The sequence below is a fragment of the Macaca nemestrina genome, chromosome 9 (assembly GCF_043159975.1).
Source record: "Macaca nemestrina isolate mMacNem1 chromosome 9, mMacNem.hap1, whole genome shotgun sequence".
Lineage (NCBI taxonomy): Eukaryota > Metazoa > Chordata > Mammalia > Primates > Cercopithecidae > Macaca > Macaca nemestrina.
Genome location: NC_092133.1, coordinates 136,270,287 through 136,290,127, shown reverse-complemented (window position 1 = coordinate 136,290,127; position 19,841 = coordinate 136,270,287). Strand labels below are relative to the sequence as shown.

The following is a 19,841-nucleotide window of genomic DNA, read 5'->3' as shown; positions in this document are numbered from 1 at the left end:
AAACCCCATCACTACTAAATACACAAAAATTACCGGGGCATGGTGGTGGGTGCCTGTAATCCCAGCTACTTGGGAGGTTGAGGCAGGAGAATCGCTTGAACCTGGGAGACAGTGAGCCAAGGTCGGCCACTGCACTCCAGCCTCAGTGACAGAGTGAGACTCAGTCTCAAAAATAAAATAAAATGGAGCATGAACTAAAATTCTAATTTCATCTAAAACACCACAGGGGGCTTGACATTACAGATTTCACTTGCTCTGCAGATTACTGAAGCCAGAAATAGGTACGCTCAGCAAAAAAATACCACTAGTCTCTTTGAAGAAATATTTTAGGTTACAACAAATTTATACTAAGAAGCAGAAAGTTCTCTCTCCCTTAGGTAAACACTGGAATCTACAGTCTGAGTCTATCCAAAGTATCGACCAACCAATGTGAAATAGCACCAACAATCCCATTACCTGGATGTCCCCAATGCTCTGTTCTCTATTGACATCATATCTAATGATAAAGTCTCCCAAAACTCCATTCTGGGCAATCTTGGCCTGTTGTACCACACTAGGTTTAAAAATGATGTTGGCAAATGTTTCATTTTGGTTGATGACAGTAGATGGGGGAGGCCCAGAATCATCTGCAAACAAAGCAGAAACATAATTAATTTTTTTTTTCCAAAAAGAAATAAGAACTGTTTGGCAGACACAGAGTTTTAGATTTCATTTTATTACAGGCTTGTATTTCACAGGAACTTCTAAGACTGTACTCATATATCACAATGTGACAAATATGTCATCATGTAGCTCCCCTCTTATGCCTATTTTTGAACCTTTTCTTATGAAAATTTTTAAAACACACAAAAGTAGAGAGAATAGTAAAATGATTCCCTGTATCCATCACCCAGCTTTAACAAGCATCGGCATGTTACCAATCTTTAGTATCTGTTTTTATCTATTCCCCGACCATTTTTTCCTAGAGTATTTTAAAAACAAATTCCAGACACCATTATTTCATCCATAAATACTGCAGTATGCCTTTACCTGTAGGAACTCTTTTACTAACATAACCACAAAACCATTATCACAAGTGACAAAATTAATGCTCAATGCCCTATTATTATCTAATTCTCAGTTTGTATTTAAATTTGTCTGATTCCCTAAAGAAAGGGTCTTGGTATGGTCGATTTGTTTGAATCAAGATTAGAACAGAGTCCCCAATCACATTCCATTTTTGTTTCTTGCTTCTTTTAATCTCCAGTGTCTGCCTCCACCTATTTTCTGATGCTACATATATGTGATAAATCGCTGGTCATTTGTCCTACAGGATTTCTCTTTTTCTGTATTCCTTTTTTTTTTTTTTTTTTTTGAGACAGAGTCTCACTCTGTCACCCAGAGTGCAATGGTGCAATCACAGCTCATTGCAGCCTCAAACTTTTGGACTCAAGTGATTCTCACTTCAGCCTCCCCAGTAGCTGGGACTACAGGCACGTACCAGCATACCTGGATAATTTTTTGTTGTCGTTTTTTGTAGAGACAGGGTCTTGCTATGTTGCTCAGACTGGTCTTGAACTCCTAGGCTCAAGCTATCCTCCTGCCTTGGACTCCCAAAGTTCTACGAGTACAGGCGTGAGCCACCATGCCCAGCCTGTGGCTCAGTAAAAAAAAAAAAAAAAAAAACTCAAAGCTTTTTAACATGAAATTTAGGATATAAATTCGAATTACAGAAAGATAAACAGATAAATGGATGTTATGTAATTTATGAAAACCTAGTGTGATGAGAGATTAAGCAAAGGGCATCCCATCTTTTACTCCTGACCTTCATTTCCTGTTAGAACCCAGAGAATTATTATAAACCCAAACAACACTATATCTACGTACTTAGCAATAAAAACCCAAAGGATGAGGTCTGCATGCACCATGGAAAATATGAAAACACAAACAAGAATTCTTAATCATAAGGGCATGTGGAGGCTTTTTATCCAGATATTGAATCAAAGCCAGACTTAAAACTGCTGCAAAGCCTCTGATTATCTTTTTAAACGTACTCAAGTTGATAGCATGAAATAGGCTGACCAGCAATTTCCCATCTCCAATTAGCAGAATGAAAAAGGAAATGAGGCGTTAAGTGGCCACAGTAATTTGTATTTAAAAGTAAACTTCCTTCTGCTGGGGGTTTATTAGACACAAAAGTCAAAGGAAGTTTAAACATTTCCTTTAACAAAACAGACAATTATTTTTCAGAGACAATTTAGGTGTAACCTTAACAGGAACCACAAGGTAGAACAGATTCTTCTATTATTCGCACTTATCAAGGACAGGGATTTTGGAAGTGATCAGAGAGCCAGCAAAGAGAAAAGTTTATTTTTGTAGGGAGACAGTTACATAAGAGAGAACATGCATCCACAGATCTGCTCATCTGAAGGAGGTGGGAAAATCCAGACAGTGCATGGACAGTTCTGCGTGGCTGGGGAGGCCTCGGGAAACTTACCATCATGGCGGAAGGCAAACTCGCCACGGCGGCAGGAGAGCGAGAGAAGAAACGGGCAGCGCCAGACTTTTAAACCATCAGATCTCGTGAGAACTCACTCACTATCACGAGAACAGCAACGGGGAAATTCACCTCCATGGTCCAATCACCTCCCACCAGGCCACTCCTCTGACACATGGGGATTACAATTCCAAACGCGATGTCGGTGGGGACACAGAGCCAAACCATGTCAATTTCCAACCTTAACTATATAGAATAGAAGGAGGGGCCACGCGCGGTGGCTCATGCCTGGAATCCCAGCACTTTGGGAGGCTGAGGCGGATGGATCACCTGAGGTCAGGAGTTCGAGATCAGCCTGGCCAACATGGAGAAACCTCGTCTCTACTAAAAATACAAAAAAATAGGTGGGTGTGGTGGCTGTAATCCCAGCTACTAAGGAAGCTGAGGCAGGAGAATATCACTTGAACCAGGGAGGCGGAGGTTGCAGTGAGCTGAGATTGCACCATTGCCCTCTAGCCTGAGCAACAAGAGCAAAATTCCATACCACAACACACCCACCCCCGCAAAAAAAAAATAGAAAGAGCAATTAAATATACAACTATAAACACAAGCCAAACTTGGGATACCACAAGGCAATTAAAACAAAAGAACTAATATTGCTATTTAGAACATGGTTAAACCTCACAGTCTTCTTGAAAATATCAGATACAAAAGGGCATGTTCTCTCTGCTTCCGTCTGCATAAAGTTCAAGAGGAGCAGGAAATATCCATGGCAACTGGAATAGAACAGTGCTGGCTTTTGAAGGCCAGCTACGGACCGGGAAACAGGACAGGGTAATTTTGAGGAAGGGTGAAAATATTTCATGTCTTGATGTGGAAGGCAGTTGTATGAGTGTATACCTATGTAAAATTTTATCAAGCAGTACACATGGCATTTGTACCCTTTATGGTGTATGTACACCCCAGTTATTAACATTTAAATTTATTGTTAGCAAAGTAGATTAAACAGGCATGGAACATAACAATGTTATTTGCCAAACCGACCCCTCTCTGCCCTCCTTAGGATGAACGTGCATGGGCATTTGTTAAATGAGGATTAGGTGTGTCCAGAGCAATTCCGGCCGGCAGAGTTAGGACCAGGGAGAGAGTTTCCGGGAGGCACTTTTCAGCGCAGTGTTGGTAAACTCTAAGAAAGTTGTCCTGTTGGGATCAGCCGCTTTCACAACCCATCCCATTAGAAGGGCTCAAGCGAACCCTGGAATAATCCCCCCCATGAGGGTGTAGAGCAGTTCTCACAGTGTGATCTTGAACCAGCAGCATCAGCAGCAGCTCCTGGGAACTTGCTAGAAATGCCAGTTCTCAGGCCCACTCCAGAAACTCGGAGTCAGAAACTCTGGGGATGGGACTCCGCCATTTGTGTTTTAACGAGCCCTCTGGGTGATTCTGGTTTTTGCCCACAGAAAATAGGTATGTACCCCACACACAGTCTGTGTGCCTTACACATAGAAAAGAGTCAATAAAATGTGTTGTATGCAATTAGGCAGCACTTAGATTATCTCTAAGATTCTACAATAATTAGATTAGACTCTATGCTGCCAGCATGTACCTACTTAGTCTTGCTTCCAATCTGTCTCGTGAAAATGCTTTTCACAAGCTCCCTGAATCAATACCATTCATGGCTGAGTAAAAGCACTGGGGATTAGAAAGTATAATTTCTCTCTTCATCATTCACTTGACTAGGCTCTTTGATATGGACCATGAGGAAGGATACTGTATGATTATGTTGGTTTCCTAGTGACCTCTGGTTTTACTAGTTCATGATGAAAATTCATGAGATTCAACTAAATGGGCTTATTTTACACACCCAAAGAGTGGGTTGATTCTCAGTTTGGTTACTCCCCAAGGAGCCTGCTTCCTGAGGCCAACCACCGCCCAGTAAGAATCAGACAGTAAATGTGACCCAATAAATTTTTCACTACGTTGTTTTTTTGTTTGTTTGTTTTTGTTTTTTTAAAGTTTACTGGGAGCATTGCCAGAGGAGCATCTCTGGAAAATAGAATCATCTTTTTATTAAGGGGGAAAAAAATCTGTTAAGTAGGTTCGTATGGGCTGTTCCACCGTTACTGACCAAAATTCCAGAGCAGAAGAACATGACTCCGTTTTTCCTTGCTGTGAATGGGGGCTCACCCTGCTGACCGCCACAGATATTTCCTAAGCACAAAAATGAGTGTCACCCGCAGGGTCCTCAGAGTCTCAGGTTAATGAAGACCACAAGGAAAGAGATTGGTGCAGACCAAAAAAGAGGAAGAATTTGACACACTTGTCTAATGAGAACCCATGTCTCTTTCCTCCTTCGTGTTCTCTCCTTCCTGCCGACGTCTAGGGCGAGCTGGAACAGCTGCCCCAATTTGGGGAAGGCAGAGTCTTCTAATGCCATCTTCCTGTCTTCATGCAGGCATTGGCGGTCCCATACAAGAAAACCCCAGGGATAAACAACTGCCCCTCCTGCCCTTGGGAAAATTCACTCACCCTCTTCCTCCACTCACCGACTCTTCCCTGCCTCTCAGGCCACCAGGGTTCCCAGGGGGCACTCTTCTTTTCTAAAGCCCAGTATTTTTGAGCAAGAAGCTTTGTGTTATCTTTGCAAACTACAGAATACCAAAGAGAGTGGGCTCTAGAGTGTGACTGAATCAAAATGACTGACTTACTATTCCTGAGCTTCAGTGCCACGTCTGTTACATGGGAACAATTCCACAGTCATAGAATCATTGTTGAGATGAAGTGAGATCTCATATGTAAGGTGCCCGGCGTGGTACCTGGCAGACAGCAGGTGCTCAATACATACTAGCTCCATCCTCTTCCCCTTCAGAAGTAGTTTCTTGTACTCTTTGTCCATTATGAAAGGCAATTTATAAAGAAAAAAAGCTCTTTGATAACATACAGTTCACATTTTGTCATGAGAGTTTTCTCTATACCACTGAAAGCTTGATAAAAACAAATCATATTTCAAAAGGACAGACACATAATAAACATTCATAACAGGAAATTCAATAGATATACACATTATACATATGTCAATATACTTACATAAAGAATAATCTTTAAAAAAAAATCTTTACAAAGTATAATGAAGTCAGTAGCTGTCTGAAAGTCCCCTAAAATCATATACAGAATTTTGCACATAAGCGTAAATGTACATTTTTTTCTGAAGAAAGGATGCATTAATTTTGCCACATTCTCCAAGGACTCTAAAGAAAGTTAAGAACCATGCCTATAAGTGCCATTAAATATTCCTCTGACTGATCCTATTGGGTGATGACAAAGTAGTTTATAGCTTGTGCATCAGAGCTGAAGAGAAAGTTGAGAACAAAACATATGTCCTTAGTGATGTCCTGATACACGGATGTTGGTCACAAACATACAGTCTTTTCCCAGACAATTATCACGTGGGGAAAATTGGCAGCCAACTGCTGTGTAAAATGTCTAAAGGTGAAAGATTGAGGAGCAGAGCCTCATGCTTACAACCATGGGCTGGAAGCGCCACCCTCTGGGTCGACGGGCAGAGGGATTTCCTGGCCTGTGTTTCCTGAGGGTCTGGGTTTTGGCTGCTGTGGGAGAAAAGCAGCCAACACCTGGTGCATTGACAAACGGATTTCCCAACACACACTGCCTGCTCATTTCCTCTTTAGAAAGAACCTTAAATTGTCTATGTTTGTTTCTGAGCCCTGCTCACCTGGGATCCAACGAGGTCATTTCTTAAATATATGGAGGTCAAAAATACTGTGAATAATTGGAGCACTACGCTCTGAGGGTAGCAAATAAAGACAAAATTCAAGCAAATCAGCAGAGGATTGAAAGAAAAACTGGTAACACAGAGGCAATGATGACAAGAAGGAATTTGGTTAAATGCCTTCATAAGTCTCTCATTATCCACAGTTTTCTTTTGGGAAAGCATTTTTCTTCCTCTTACATCAATGTTTGGTATTTTAAATCCTTTTGGAAAACAGTGTCATATAGATATGATAGCAACACATAGCACAGACTACTAATTCAAATTTACAGCTGAAGGGATTCAAACTCAACTCTAGTATTCTATAGTTAAGTAGATGTTTGCCCAGGTTTCTTAGCAAATCAGCTTTCTTCACTGCTTATTCAATGCTCTTCCTTCCTAAAACAATAGATTCCCAACTCTCAGTTTCCATATTTGAAAAACTTCCCAAGAGAGACTATGCATGAAAACAAGTACAGCTACCTCACCCAGCAAGCACACATTCTAAAAGTGAATCCTTAAAAACGTGCATTCTCAGGCCAGGCACAGTGGCTTATGCCTGTAATCCCAGCACTTTGGGAGACCGAGGTAGGCAGATCACCTGAGGTCGGGAGTCCAAGACCAACCTGACCAACATGGAGAAATCCCATCTCTACTAAAAATACAAAATTAGCTGGACATGGTGGCGCATGCCTGTAATCCCAGCTACCAGGGAGGCTGAGGCAGGAGAATCACTTGAACCCAGGAGGCAGAGGTTGCAGTGAGCGAAGATTGTGTCACTGTACTCCAGTCTGGGCAACAGAGTGAGACTCTGCCTCAAAAAAAAAAAAAAAAAAAAAAAGAAAGAAAGAAAAAAATATATATATATGCATTATCCCTTTCTGCCATCACGTTGTGTCCATTGGAGACCTCAAATACTAGCTGCTCCAAGCATTTGAAACTCAACCAAATGGAAGCCCACCGGAAACAATGGTACAGCAGCCAAGGAATATGAGACTGAGAGACTTCTGTTAAACGCCTTTACAGTGTTCTCTGGCCCGCAGGCAGAGCAGGGGCTAATAGCCGAGAAAAGTAGAGTGGCACTTGGTACAGACACATAGTGCAATATAATTCAGCCTTAAAAAGAAGAGAAATGTTGACATGTGATACAACAGGGATAAACTTTGAGGACATTAGGTCAGGTGAAATAAGCCAGACACAAAAGAACAGATACTGTATGAGTCCACTTACATGAGGTATACAAAGTTGTCCAACTCATAGATGAGACACAAAGGAGAACAGTGGTTATCTGGGACTCCAGGGGGAAGGAGAGATGGGGAGTCAGTGTTTAATGGGTACAGAGTTTCAGTGTGGGAAATGAAAAAGTTCAGGAGATTGGCAATACACCAGTGTGAATAGACTCAACACTGCCAAACACTTAGAAATGACTAAGATGGGCCGGGCATGGTGGATCACACCTGTAATCCCAGCACTCTGGGAGGCCAAGGCAGGTGGATCACTTGATGTCAGGAGTTCAAGGCCGGCCTGGCCAACAGGGTGAAACCCTGTCTCTACTAGAAATACAAAAATTAGCCGGGCCTGGTGGCGTGAGCCTGTAGCCCCAGCTAGTGGGGAAACTGAGGTAGAAGAATCACTTGAACCCAGGAGACAGGTTGCCATTTTTTAATTGCCAATTCTAAGTTCTGAAAAGGCAGCGACAACATCTTAGACGTCTGTAGATTCCAGGAACCTTGCACAGCGCCAGAAACATGTGAGAGTTCACTTCCAGCTTGTGGAACATTGAGGATGAAAATGATGAAACGCATTAGCACGTAGCTGGGCAGATGGAGGGAGGAGCGCTTCAAGGGAACTGATGTTTCTCTTCCCGAAAGGGTTCAGGGGTGTGGCTGATGCTCTTGGTGATCTGCATCACGTCCCCCGACCCACCTCTGGTTCAGCCACAGCTGTGGTGGCCCGGGTCATACACACTGACAACATCTACCCCCCACAGCAAGCCAAGGCAGCAGGAAAAAGGAAGAAAAGGAGTGAAACCTCACAGTAAAGAGGAGGATGGCTCACCAGTATTGGGCTACAGAGAAAAGCCAAAGCCTCCGTGCCACACTCTTGGGTTGACCGAGCCACAGCCAACATCAAAACAAACAAGATAATATGGATTTTCATATGGGATTAAAAACCAAAACACAACCAACTATGAGGTCAAATGATTCATACCTGAGTAATTTCTGTGTGAACAATGCTGGAAACCCTCACATAACAACCAGATTGTTTCCTGGCAAAGGTACAGAGATTTCGCAGAGGCCAAACAGGGGCTTGCCCTTCCAGCCGCAGAGCAGAGACTGAACCCAGGCCGGGACCCTGGAGCCGGGGATTTCACAGCCAGTCACAATGCAGCCCTTTAACGGGCAGAGTTGTCCCATTTAGCAAATTACAATACAGAATGCCTGGTTACGTTTGAATTTCAGATAAACAATGAATAATTTCCTAGTACAAGCATATCCTAAATATTGCACAGGACATAGTGTTTCTCTGAATTCAAATGAAACTGGGCATCTTATATCTCATCTGGAAACCCTAGCTAAGGGGGATTTATCTAGATTTTTCTGTAACCAGAGTCTTCTGGAACCAAAGTTAGTTATTACTTTTGTCTCTGAATCCCTGCTTCATGACAACATAAGTGCTACACCTAAGAGCTGGCAAAATTTACCAACGTAAGCCAAGAAAGTGCTGAAAACCTGATAGCACTGTCACCACCAACAGCTATTTCCCCTCAGTTCCTTCAACAAACACGTCCTGAGCACCCATTCCATGCCAGGAGCCACATCAAGTTGCTGCAAAGACAACCGAAGCCTTCACAGCAAAGGCAGAGTCATGATGCTCACAGAGCAAAGAAAGACATCAGAATAATTTTAAAAACAGGAGGTGGGGGGCAAGGGGAGGGAGAGCATTAGGACAAATAGCTAATGCATGTGGGGCTTAAAACCTAGATGGCGGGTTGACAGGTGCAGCAAACCACCATGGTACATGTACACCTGTGTAACAAACCTGCACGTTCTGCACATGGATCCCAGAACTTAAAGTAAAATAAAAAAAAAGAAAGAAAGAAAATAAGAACATAAAGTAAAAAAAAAAAAAAAAAGCAAAAAACAAAAAAAATTTAAACGGATGCAATTCAAGCCGTTCTTGGGCATCAAGTGAAATGGAGGACACTGTGCTAGTCTGTGGTTGAGGGGACTTGGTCTTACGGGATATGTGGCTGGTCAGTAACCTGTCCTCAAAGACAGCTGCAGTGTCAGCCACCAGGTCTTCCAAATAAAAGGTCATAAAGCTGTATTTCCAGAGGTTCTCTTCTTTCCAATGACGCTTCCGCAGTTCTTAGGATTATTTGAAGATTGACATTTTATTGGACACTAACACAGGAGTGATATGATTAAAAAGCAAGCCATAAATTGGGTGGCACCCAGTCCTGCTATTTGCCTTCCCACGCATGTGAAGGACCCACAGGTAACTGCCAGAGAACACAGCAAACTGGCTTCCAGGGCATGTGGAGGGAGTGGGATTCTGACAACCTAGAATGTAATTTTTTCATTTTTAACAAAAGTCAAGGTGAATCTCATAGAACATGAAATTACCTTTTTTTTTTTTTTTTTGAGACAGAGTCTCGCTGCTGTGTCACCCAGGCTGGAGTACAGTGATGCAGTCTCAGCTCACTGCAACCTCCGCCTCCCAGGTTCAAGCGATTCTCCTGCCTCAGCCTCCCAAGTAGCTGGGATTACAGGCGCGCCATCACGCCCAGCTCATTTTTGTATTTTTAATACAGATGGGGTTTCGCGATGTTGGCCAGGCCAGTCTCAAACTCTGGCCTCAAGTTATCCACCCACCTCGGCTTTCTAAAGTGCTGGGATTACAGGCCTGAGCCACCGCATCCAGCCATAATTAACCATTTTAAAGTATACAAACAAATAGCATTCAGTATATCCACAATGTTGTGCAAACACCACCTCTATCAAGTTCCAAAACATCTTCATCACCCCAAAGAAACTCTGCAACCATCCAGCAGCCACTTTCCATTTCTCCCTCCTGCCAGCCCCAGGCAACCACCAATCTGCTTTCTGTCTCTACAGATTTGTGTGTTCTGGACATTTCAGCTAAATGGAATCATATACATGTGACCTTTTCAGTCTGGCTTCTTTCATTTAGCGTAATGTTTTCAAGGCTCCTTCATGTTGTAGCATGTATCCGTGTTGTGGCATGTATCCATGCTGTAGCATGTGTCTGTATTATAACATGTATCCATGTTGTAGCATGTATCTGCGTTGTGGCATGTGTCCATGTTATACCATATATCCGTGTTATGGCACATATCCATGTTGTGGCATGTGTCCATGTTCTACCATGTATCTATGTTCTCACATGCATCCATGTTGTGGGATGTGTCCATGTTGCCCGGGTTGTCACATGCATCCATGTTGTAGCATGTGTTCATGTTGTAGCATGTATCCATGTTGTACCATGTATCCATGTTGTAGTTTGTCCATGTTGTAGCACGTGTCCATGTTGTAGCATGTGTCCATATTGTAGCATGTATCCATGTTGTACCATGTATCCATGTTGTAGCATGTGTCTGTGTTGCAGCATGTGTCCATCTTGCAGCACGTGTCCGTATTGTAACATGCATCCATGTTGTAGAGTTTGTCCATGTTGTAGCATGTGTCCATGTTGTAGCATGTGTCCATATTGCAGCATGTGTCCATATCGTAGCATATATCCATGTTATACCATGTATCCATGTTGTAGCATGTGTCTGTGTTGTAGCATGTGTCCATCTTGCAGCACATGTCCGTATTGTAACATGCATCCACGTTGTAGCATGTGTCCATGTTGTAACATGTATCCGTGTTTCATTCCTTTTCATGCCTGGATAATATTCCATTGTATGCATAGACCACATTTTGTTTTTCCATTCACCTGTTCGGGAGCATTTGTGTTGTTTCCACTTTGGGGCTACTGTGGATACTGCTACTGTAGACATTCCTGCACAAGTATTTAAGTACCTGCTTTCAGTTATTTTGAATATATACCCAGAGGACTTGCTCCATGTTTACATCAATGACACTCAATCCTGACTATACTCTCTAGTAACCTCGAAGGGTTTAGAAAGAATTCCAGACAACCCACTCTAGACAAGTCCTACCCTAGACAAGTGAATGTGAATTTATTAGGGTGGGGCTAGGGAGCTGTACTTTTGGGTGTGATATTCTATAAATGTATATTAAACACTTAAAAATCTATAAGTAATTTTTAAAATTTTAGTTATTTGTAAAGTTAAGAATAATGCTGACTATTTTTTCTGGCACTCAACAGGTATGGTCATATGACTTTCATGGTTTATTCTTTCTATTCCTTGCATTTAAAAAAAACAGTTTTATGGAAGTTTAATTTACACACCATAACATGTACTTATTTTAAGTGTACAGTTTACAGTGTACCTGGCATAGGTGCTCAGCACGTGTTTGTTGAAGGAACTGAGGGGGAATAGCTGTTGGTGGTGACAGTGCTACCAGGTTTTCAGCATTTTCTTGACTTACGTTGGTAAATTTTGCCAGATCTCGGGTCTTGCTAGATCTCTTGCTCATTTTAACTTTTTGAGGAACCTTCAAATGTTTTCCTGCTCCATTTTACATTCCTACCAGCAATGTACAAGGATCCTAATTTTTCCACATCTTCCCTAACGCTTGTCACTTTCCTTTGTTTGTTTCATTATAGCCATCCTATAATGTGTGTGAAGTGGTTTTGGTTTGCATTTTCCTAATGACTAATTGTGTTGAGTACCTTTTCTGATGGTTTTTGGCCATTCGTATGTCTTCTTTGGAAGGACGTCTGTTCAAGCCCTTTGCTCATATTTTAATTGGGTTGTTTATCCTTTTGTGGTTGAGTTGTAAGGATTCTTTGTATATTCTGGACACTAGACTTCTATCAAATATATGATTTGCAAATATTTTCTCCTATTCTGTAGATTGTCTTTTTAGAATGTATTTTTTTAAGAGCATAACCTGATACTTTATCTCTTTCTTTCATGTCCTTAAGTGGCAAACACTTCTCGGTGACGAACCAGATGGCAGGAGAACATGAAAACAGTTACAAAGGTCTCCCCATTCCCAGAGTTAAGATTTCCTTTTAATGTTAGGTTAGCGCAAAGTCTCGTAAATCCCTCAGTTTTGACGGACATGAGGAATTGAGGTTACCCAGGAACCCCAGGTGACAGCTTGGAAACGGGGTCAAGCAGCCCAGAGGGGAAAAAAAGAGTTTAGAAAACAAAGGGCTAGGAACTAAAGCAGAATATGGCTAGAAAACAGGACATCACAGTCTAGATCCCAAACTTTATTACCTGTTGCAATCACAAGGGGATCTTTTTAATAAAAATACTGACACCTAGTTTCCATCCGCAGCTATTTGATTTCATTGGCATGGGTGAGACTTGAGCAATAGATTTATAAAAGCTCCCTGTGGATTCTAACGGGCGGCAAAGTTTGGGAACCACTGAGATTGGCAATGGAGTCGTCAAACCACAGGGATGAAGGCTGATGCTAAGCCAGACTTGGAGCCTCTTCTCTCAACGTGGGGTGGGGGTTGGAGCGGGAGGACTGCAGGAGGGGCAAGTCCCACAAGTCCAAGAAGCGAGAGAGGGAATCGAGTACATTTGAGAAGCTCTTTTTTGACACCCAAATGTCCTAAACGATCATGCTTTTCTCCGAAAGAAGATGAGATACCTAATTTGATGAGCTTAAGACTGTATTACAAAGATTGCATCGGTCCATTGAGCTTGCCTGTTGGGATTTCTCCATCTCAGGTCTCCATGTGGAAGAGGAGAAGCAGGAGATGGGAAGAGGTTGTTTCAACCAACCACATAATTCTATGTTGGCCTGTATCTGAGAGTGAAAACTTGTCAGTGGAAAGAGGAACAAAATACATTTTAACAAGGATCCAAAGTCAGAGTAATCTGAGGGCCCCATGAAATTGAGAAACAACCTTGTTTAATTTTTTTTTTTTTTTTTTTTTTTTTTTTTTTTTTTTGAGACCAAGTCTGACTCTGTCGCCCAGGCTGGAGTGCAATGGCACAATCTCAGCTCACTGCAGCCTCTGCCTCCCTGGTTCAAGCAATTCTCCTGCCTCAGCCTTCCAAGTGCCTGGGATTACAGGCATATGCCACCATGCCTAATTTTTGTATTTTTGGTTTTTTTTGTTTGTTTGTTTGTTTTTTAGTAGAAATAGGGTTTCGCCATGTTGGCCAGGCTGGTCTCGAACTCCTGACCTCAGGTGATCCACCCGCCTTGGCCTTCCAAAATGCTGGGATTACAGGCATGAGCCACTGCACCCGGCCCAATCTTGTTTAATTTAAAAGTTGCTTCTGTAGGTCAAAATTTTGACATAGTTAATATTCCTAAGGTCTGCTGGAAAATCCAAGGGAATAGATCTCAACTTTTACTGAGCATCTGAATTATCTGCGGTGATTTTTAAAATATAGCTGAAGTCTACAGGGATGGAGAGTGGATCAGTGGTTGTCTGGGGCTGGGGTAGGAACAGGATGTGACTGCAAATGGGTACAAGGATTATTTTGGGGTGGTAGAAGTGTTCTAAAATTGGACTATGAGAATGGTTGTACAACTCTGCCAATGTCCTAAAAATCACTAAATTTTACACTTAACATGAGCAAATGTTATGGTGTGTAAATTAAACTTCCCTAAAACTTTTTAAAAAGCAAGGAATAGAAAGAATAAACCATGAAAAATCATACGACCACCCCTGTCAAGTGGCAGAAAAAATAGTCAGCATTATTCTTAACTTTACAAATAACTTAAAATTTTTAATCTCTCATAGATTTTTAAGTGTTTAATATACATTTATAGAATATCACACCCAAAAGTACAGCTCCCTAGCCCCACCCTAATAAATTCAAAATCACTTCTCTAGGCCAGGGTAGGACTTGTCTAGAATAGGTTGCCTGGAATTCTTTCTAAACCCCTCTAGGTTACTAGAGAGTATAGTCAGGATTGAGAGTCATTGATGTAAAACCACAACGATAATAAAATAAGGAAGGTATCCTTTTTATCACTTGATTTATCTTATTTTATTTTACTCCTAGTCATTGGGGATCTTGTCATAAATGAAAATTTTCTGCCAAAAAAAAGAATCATGGCAAGGGTAGTAATTTAGGTGCCATAAGTGAGACAGTAGGAAATTTACGAGTTTAACAAAGAGAGTAGAGTAACCAGCCTTAAAACAATCACACAGTGGGAATATCTGTCTCGGAATATCAGTCAGAATATATCTTCAGAAATCACATATCCCAGGCATGTTACAGGAAAGCGTTCATTTCAAATACTCTGTTCCACTGAGCTCGTAAAGCATGAGAATATTGCAGAGGATAAGAACTGGGGAAGTGGAGAATGGAGAGACAGAGGGAGAGGGGGTCTTGTATTTCACTGTATACCAAGTTGTAATGCTTAAGATTTTGAACCACGTACCTGTGTTAATTATTTTAATAAACAGAAATTATAATGCTTCATCTTCCAAAATACATCTCACAGGACTGCTTTTTACACTGGGAAAGATCCCATTAATTTATAATTCAACTGATGTGGGTTCAATCCTGATACACCAGAAAGTAAATTGAGGCAAAGGTGGATTATATTGCTCTTAGTCTTTCTTTTTATTTTTATACTTAGGGAGAGAGTTGGAATTTGAACTCCACCCACAGTAATGTACAGTTTATTTAACAAGGAGGTAGATAGTGCAGTGGTTAAGGGTATAACTTGGAATAAAATAGACCTATGCTTAAGTTCTATTTCTATCCATAATTAAATATGAGACCTTGTCCATATTACTGAACCTCTGTTTCCATAAGTAAGTAAGGTTTCTTAACTTCTTCGTAATTCAAATGGGGATTGAAAAATACAAGCTAAGAGGGTTGTTAGAAAAATTGCATGAGATAATACACTCTGCAAGTACTTAGTCTAGTATCTAGCACACGGTAGTAATCCTTATCTAGAATCGCATCTTTAAAGATGAAAATGGGTCCATGGTGAGAGATTTACTTAGACAAATTCCAGAAGTTAGGTTTCTTAACACAGCCAGATCTGTCAGTGGAATGTACTGGCTTGGACCTCATTCGCACAATCATAGTTCTGGTACAAGCCCAGTTCCAGTTTGATCTCTAGCCTGGATTTCTTCTGGAAACACGCAGCGATGTCCAGACAAAATCACAACATCCTGTGCTTCAAGCTGCTAAGGCTGCCATTTTGCAGGAATAATAACTGCTGAACTCTGAAAGACGGGAGTGGGGAGCAGCAAAAAGGGAATCTGTCCACTGCACCTGGCTCTGGGACGTGTTTGTAAAAGCTTCATGTTCTGGACGGCAAAGTATCTGCTTTGGTACAAGGAGCTAGGAAAACAATTTCCTTAAAAACAAACAGATCCCAAGAGATCAACCGTTTGGAAAAATTCCTCTGAGATACTAACAGGCCCTGAATATAAACAGTAAGCAACTTTTTTAGCTAACAGTCATAATTCATACTGCCTCCAAACAAAACACATACACACCCCACAACACGTACACATCTCTGAAGAGTCATTATGATTCTGAAAATCGGGCAAAACACATTTCATTACTGCAACAGGACTCCCCTCTGAACCTTCTACTGACACAGCTACTGAATGTGTTCTCATTTCAGACACACTTAACAGAGACTCTACCCTCCTTACCAGATCCTGACAACTTTGCCCCCTGAGAAAATACTTCTTTCCCACAGTTGCACATGAGAAAATTTTCTTCCGAGGTATTGTTAGAGAGAAATGAAATTTTAAAACATTCTTAGTCATTTGTGTTTGCTTTTCTTTTTATTTATTTATTTTCTCACAGAGACGACGTCTTACTATGTAGCCCAGGCTGGTCTCGAACTCCTGAGCGCCAGGGATCTTCCCACCTTGGCCTCCCAAAGTTCTGGGATTACAGGTGTTAGCCACTATCCCTGGCCTGCTTTTCTTCTGCAGTTCAAAGACACTCAATTAGCTACCTACCTAACATTGTGTTAAGTGCTAAGGAGATGCAGGTTAATCAGACACAGTGCTTTCAAAGGCCCTGATGATCTTATTACAGAGATAAGTTTTGCACAGAAAAAAAGTCAATATAATGTGATAACTAGTAATAATAATGTTTAAGCTCTCATTCTGCGGCCAGCCCTTTACATACGTGAGCACTTCACAATGACCCATGAACTAGTTATTGCCCCCGTTTCCCAGATGTGCAAGCTAAGTCTTACAGCCTTGCGTTTTTTACAAGGTTACAATTAACAACTGAACTAAAATCCATTAACCATATAACTACCACCTGCATGACCTAAGAATGGTGTATTGGATCTCACGCCATTTCTAAATGCCAGGTACCTTGACAATATTTTCGCTTTTTCTAGATACCAGCTAGATCTGGATTAAGAATGTCAAGCTCATTGTTTGGAGTCAACACATAACAAAAGACTTGAGTCCAACACATAACAAAGGACCTGGGTCTCTCGCAGAGCCAGGAAACCCTCAGTCTGTGAGAGCGAACCGCCTCTCACAAAGTCATTAACTCAACTGCATGCTGGGGGAGGAAGCGTATTTTCCACACTGTTTGCCCTTCCACGGACCAGCTCTAGGCCTTGGCTATTTTTGCATTATGTTAAATACCAACATTCTCTGATTCCACTTGTCGAGGCATCTCTCTCTCTTCTAATGCCGATCTCATCCCTAAATATCCTGGTCCAAGAAGCCTTCCTGGGTCACTCTATGATTGTGCAGTTGCAGGCACTGAATACAGATTCCGACATTCTCTGCTCGTCATTTACCATTTCTCCACCCTCAATATCACAATTCTCTGATATCTTGAAATTCTAATCCTGGTGCAACTTTTGAACATTCTCCTATCTCATCCAATTCAACACTCACCAGGCTTACTGGTATATTAAGTATACAGCCCAACACAAGGAAATATTTAACATATACTATTAGTTGAAATTCATATAGTAACTAAAGTCGCTCTTTTAGACTTTGTGAAAACCAGAAAGTCCCCTCCCAAAAAAAGGGAAAAAAAATACGGTGATTAAAACTAGATTACACTGTAATTTTTCATTTCAATAAATGAAGAGCTATTTTAAAAATCAGAATTTGAGAAAATTTAAAAATCAGAATGATTCTGCTAATGAATCAGGTTGCCTGTATCTTACATCTATACTAAGCATTTTTCATTATTTAAATTTAGAAAGAATATAACATATTGCTGAACGTTAAAAAACAGATTTTTCTCATACCCCTGATACAAAATGATTATTTTCTATAACTTTCTAGTATTTTATCAGCTTCATATTTAACATTATAGTACATATACAATTTGCCTTTTCTTCTCTGCCACATGCTGAATTGTCTTATAATAGTAATTTACTAATCTCTTCCATAGAATTGAATCTTTAGGCTGATGGAATGGTTTTGCTACCACAAACATTATCAAACGAGCTTGTGCATATGACATTCCCAATATGTTAGATGTTTTACCTAAGATAGATTTCCAGAAGTGGTATTACTGCAATAACTCATACATTTTTAATAGAGCATGGCTTTAATAAAAAATATGGGCCGGGTGCAGTGGCTGACACCTGTAATCTCAGCACGTTGGGAGGCCCAAACGGGTGGATCACGAGGTCAGGGGTTCGAGACCAGCCTGACCAACATGTTGAAACCCCGTCTCAACTAAAAATACAAAATTAGCCAGGCATGGTTGCGCATGCCTGTAATCCCAGCTACTCAGGAGGCTGAGGCAGCAGAATCGCTTGAACCCGGGAGGCGGAGGTTGCAAGGAGTCGAGATCTCGCCACTGCACTCCAGCCTGAGCGACAGAGAGACTTCGTCTCAAAAAAAAAAAAAGAAAAAGAAAAAGAAAAGTACCAGGTGCTGTCTTAGCTTCATTGCTATCATTCCAATTTCTACAAAAATGCAAAGGCTTCGCTGAAAGGAAGGGGTGCCATCTCTGGTAGATTTCTCCGAAGCCAAGTACCAGCTGGGCGTTTTCACCACTGATCTGCGTGAACCCAGCACGCAGGACTCACCTTCCCCGCGCCCGCTGCCCCTCTGCCTGCTGTTGTGAAGCGGCAGCACCTCCAGGGATGCGATGCCCGCGCTCTCCAGGATATTCACGTCCACGCTCAGCCTCCCGGACAGCTGCTGGGGCCGCACGCTGATGCTGTGCTCGTACTTGCCCAGGCGCCTCTGCAGAAGCTCCTCGTAACTCAGGAAGAACGCGGCTTTGTCCTTGCTGGGAATCACTGCAGAAGCTCTGAATATTTCAGTCCCCTTCTCTCTGCCAGGAAAAAGGAAAAGGACCCCAGGGAGGTTCAGAAGAGGATAGAGCCGGGTTCCCTCAGTCCCCACAGGGCACCAGTCATACCCTCCCAACCAGCCTGCCAGGGAGACCCGTGGGTGTGAGTGTGGGTCCTGAGAAAGGAAAAATAAAAATTAATATTAGAAGAAGTGAAACCCCGTGCTAGAGGTAGGTCACCAAGGGTCAAAGAATACCGGCCAGGAGAGGATTCTAAGAATACTGTCCTACCTCTCCCTGAGACAGACCCAAGGGAGCAATGGGAAAAGACGTGGAGTGGGTGAACTGCTTGAAGAGAGAGCTTTGGAGTGAAGCTGTAAATTGTGCTCTCCCTTTACAAGGATGGCCAATGAATCTTGGCATTTTACATAACTTTAAAATAGCTGACATACTAGGTTTTCACATCTTGGTAAAGTTTGGTGGATATGTTTAGCAGGAAAGGTAGGGAATAAAGGACTCCAAAGGTGATAAAAACACACTCCAGATGCTTTCAGTACTTGGAATGAGGGCTCTCTTATTCAAAATGGTAGACTGATCACCAGAGGAATAAGTGGGAGTGGCAACCGTTAGTAGGTGAGACATTTCAAGAAGTTTCCAGAAGGCTTAGGATATTCAGTAGAGCAAGAATTTTATAGCTCAGAACATGCAGCGAAGGGGTGCAGCAAAGAGAACCCAGCTCTGTGTTAGAATCTGAGAGAGAGTGAAGGCTCTGAATTCAGGACACCACAAGATGGAAGGGAGAAGAGGGACCCAGTATAGAGAGGGTAATTCCAAGTCCAATGTGAATGAATGACTAAGTTGATAGGCTTTCTATACTCCTCCTTCCCAGAACTGGAAAGAGACACAAGTATTGAAATGGAAAAGTTCGAGCACTGAGCAGGATGAATGAAAAGAGACTGACACTGAAACCCACCGTTGTAAAACTTCAGAACATCACATAGAGAAAACATAAAAGGGATGTTATCTGATCCCATTAGATGTATCATCAATAATACTGGATGTTATAAGACATTGGAACAATGCCTCAGAGTTCGAAAGGAAAGGTATTTTGACCTCAAAGTCATACACAGCCAAAATATTAAATCAAGGTCTCATAAAGTTTACTTCTCATGCACCCATTCTGAGAAAGTTACTTTAGAATGTAACTTCTGGAAAGTAAAGGTGAGAGTCAAAAAAGAAGAAAATGTGGAATA

The 19,841-nt window shown here is 41.7% G+C and overlaps 1 protein-coding gene across 1 annotated transcript in view; it reads right to left on the bottom strand.

Moving 5' to 3' along the window:
- Positions 1 to 19,841, bottom strand: part of LOC105494349 (inter-alpha-trypsin inhibitor heavy chain 5) — a 102,297-nt gene that overhangs the window by 54,151 nt on the left and 28,305 nt on the right. Inside the window, exons 5-6 of the mRNA XM_011762682.2 lie at positions 18,380 to 18,630; positions 457 to 626 (exon numbers count right to left, since the gene is read on the bottom strand). Of these exons, the coding sequence (XP_011760984.2) occupies positions 457 to 626; positions 18,380 to 18,630 (421 nt within the window). The remainder of the gene's footprint in view (positions 1 to 456; positions 627 to 18,379; positions 18,631 to 19,841) is intronic.